Here is a 2,252-nt window from a genome sequence, read left to right on the forward strand (position 1 = left end):
GGGGGGTTTGCCCACCCCCCCCCCCCCCCCCCTCTGCTTTGGCTATGGAATGACCCTTGTCGTCCTCATGTCTAATGCAGGTCAATGGATCTGCGTAAGACGTGATGATGTCAAAGGTCCTTAGACCACCGAAGCCCGGGGGAGATGAGGCTGAGGAGATTGGTCTAGCAGCCAAGAGGGAAGATGGTGGGACTGAAGATCAGATAAGTAAATCTGCTTTATTTGAGTCTCCTAGAAAAAACAAATACTTAACCCAGAGCTGTAGAGCTCCTTTTGCGCGCGAGGCAAGAACAAAAAAAATGTGCCCTCCCCAACAGGTGTGTGATGTCATCCAATGCCACGCATGCGCAGCGTCATGTGACATCATGCACTCCGCCTCCAGGATGTGTTTTTTTTATTATTTATTTTATAACTATTTTATATCTATTATTTATTTAAGTTTTTTTTTACTGTTGGGGGGGCTTTGGGGAAATATTAGGGGTAAAAATCAGAAATATGTTACCAGAGGGCGCCTGCTGTACACTAAAGGTTTTTACCACAGGTGTGCGTTAATGTTATTAAAAACTGCATTTCCACTTTATTCTTTAGCCAGGTATGATTTTCTATGACAGTCAAAAAATTAATAAGTAACTTCCTTCCAACCATGGTAACATTTGTGAGGATTCTATAAAAGCTTTGTGTACAGAAAGCTCCAAGAAATGCAGTCTTGATCTTGTGCTTGGTTTGCTGCTTTTCTCAGTAGTTTCTCTATTATTAAATGACTAGAAATGATTATGAGATCATAGTATCATGATCACGAAGCCCAACCTTCCCATTTCATTTCAAGGAAATTAATGCAAAGCCCTTTATTTGTATCTACAAAAGGACAAGCAGGTAAGAATACATTTTGCTATAATCCTTACACTGATTATAATTGTACTGGAAAGAATGATGTACACTTTAGTATTACTTGGGTAAGTACCTAAACATTTTTCACACTGTTGAGGTGAGATTCTGGGCAACCTTTATCTAAGCCATCTAAATTGGTCTTGCTTAAATCACCATCCAATAGATGTTGATTTTAGAGATGTGTCAAAAATAGGAGTAATTCTATAAACACTCAGAGCTGATTGTACACAGTTATGGAACAAATTATGGCACCACGTCCAGTCTGAGACATCCCCATCATTCAGCTTCTATACAGTATTGAAAAAGTTCCCCACCTTTTGTCTGAATGTCAAAAATCAATTTAAAACATATAGTAACTACAAGAACCATTTCCACAAAGGCTACGCACCACTTTTTCTGGGCAGTTCACTCTTGGAGTCTTTATTTGGTATTCTGGAGGTGGTGGAAGGGCACCACTGGGAGGTGCTGTGGCTGGTGGTGATGGGTCCTCTACATGAGCTGCCTCCCCTTCGCCCTCACTCCGATTGCCCACGAGAGGCTGTGAGGGTGCTGCCCTGTCCTCTGCGCCCTCTGGGTTGGAACGTGTGCGTGGTCTCTGCTCTACTGCCTGCTCCCCATCATCTGCAGGCTCTGAGGTGTCCATGCTGCACGTTTCTTCTGTAGGGCTATCCAGTTTGATGGTGGGGTTGTTTCGTTGAGAACAATGAATGGTATGAACTTATAACCTGTGCGCAAAGAATGCAAAATGCATTGATTATATTCTATATGATTTTGATGTCCAAAAAACTAGAAATCCAAAAATTAAAGAGAAAACACTAAATCTATATTTTTTAGAATACAGCTTCCTAAAGCAAATCTTTTTTTTGTGTGAATCTATTGCAAAGCTTCTTTTTTGGAGATTCTGTCAGTAACAGCACTTCTGTTTGCAGGCCGACAAAACTAAGCTGTTGCTCTGTTGCTGCATAATAATCAGCAGAGCTGTCATCCTACAATGTGCACTCCTTCAATTGGACATTGGGCTGCCTATTTGATAGACCTGATATATAGCCGAGGGCAAACTCTAGAAGCACACACGCCTGTGATGTGAACGGAGGACGTGAACGGAGGACTAAAACGTATACACGTTTCTATTTTTGGTTAGGTACTGGGTTAGGATTGTCAGTCTGCAACAGAAGTGCTGTTACTGGCAGGATCTTCACATAAGAAACTGCAACAGATTGAAAAAAAAATGAATGGCTTAAAGAAGAACTCGGTTAAAAATTTGATTAACCCTTGCAGTAGGGCTACCCATGCACTGCAAGTGTTAAGTGCTGGTTTGTGCCTAGGTGTTTACTTTTTTTTTTTTTTTTATGCTCACAAGACCA

At 41.3% G+C, this 2,252-nt stretch overlaps 1 protein-coding gene across 1 annotated transcript in view; it reads right to left on the minus strand.

The window, feature by feature from the left end:
* BABAM1 (BRISC and BRCA1 A complex member 1) overlaps positions 1 to 2,252 on the minus strand; it is a 24,339-nt gene that overhangs the window by 19,044 nt on the left and 3,043 nt on the right. The window contains exon 2 of the mRNA XM_018555091.1: positions 1,277 to 1,613. Within this exon, the coding sequence (XP_018410593.1) occupies positions 1,277 to 1,531 (255 nt within the window). The 5' untranslated portion in view covers positions 1,532 to 1,613. The remainder of the gene's footprint in view (positions 1 to 1,276; positions 1,614 to 2,252) is intronic.

This window comes from Nanorana parkeri, unplaced genomic scaffold, assembly GCF_000935625.1.
Source record: "Nanorana parkeri isolate BGI_ZX_2015 unplaced genomic scaffold, ASM93562v1 scaffold183, whole genome shotgun sequence".
Lineage (NCBI taxonomy): Eukaryota > Metazoa > Chordata > Amphibia > Anura > Dicroglossidae > Nanorana > Nanorana parkeri.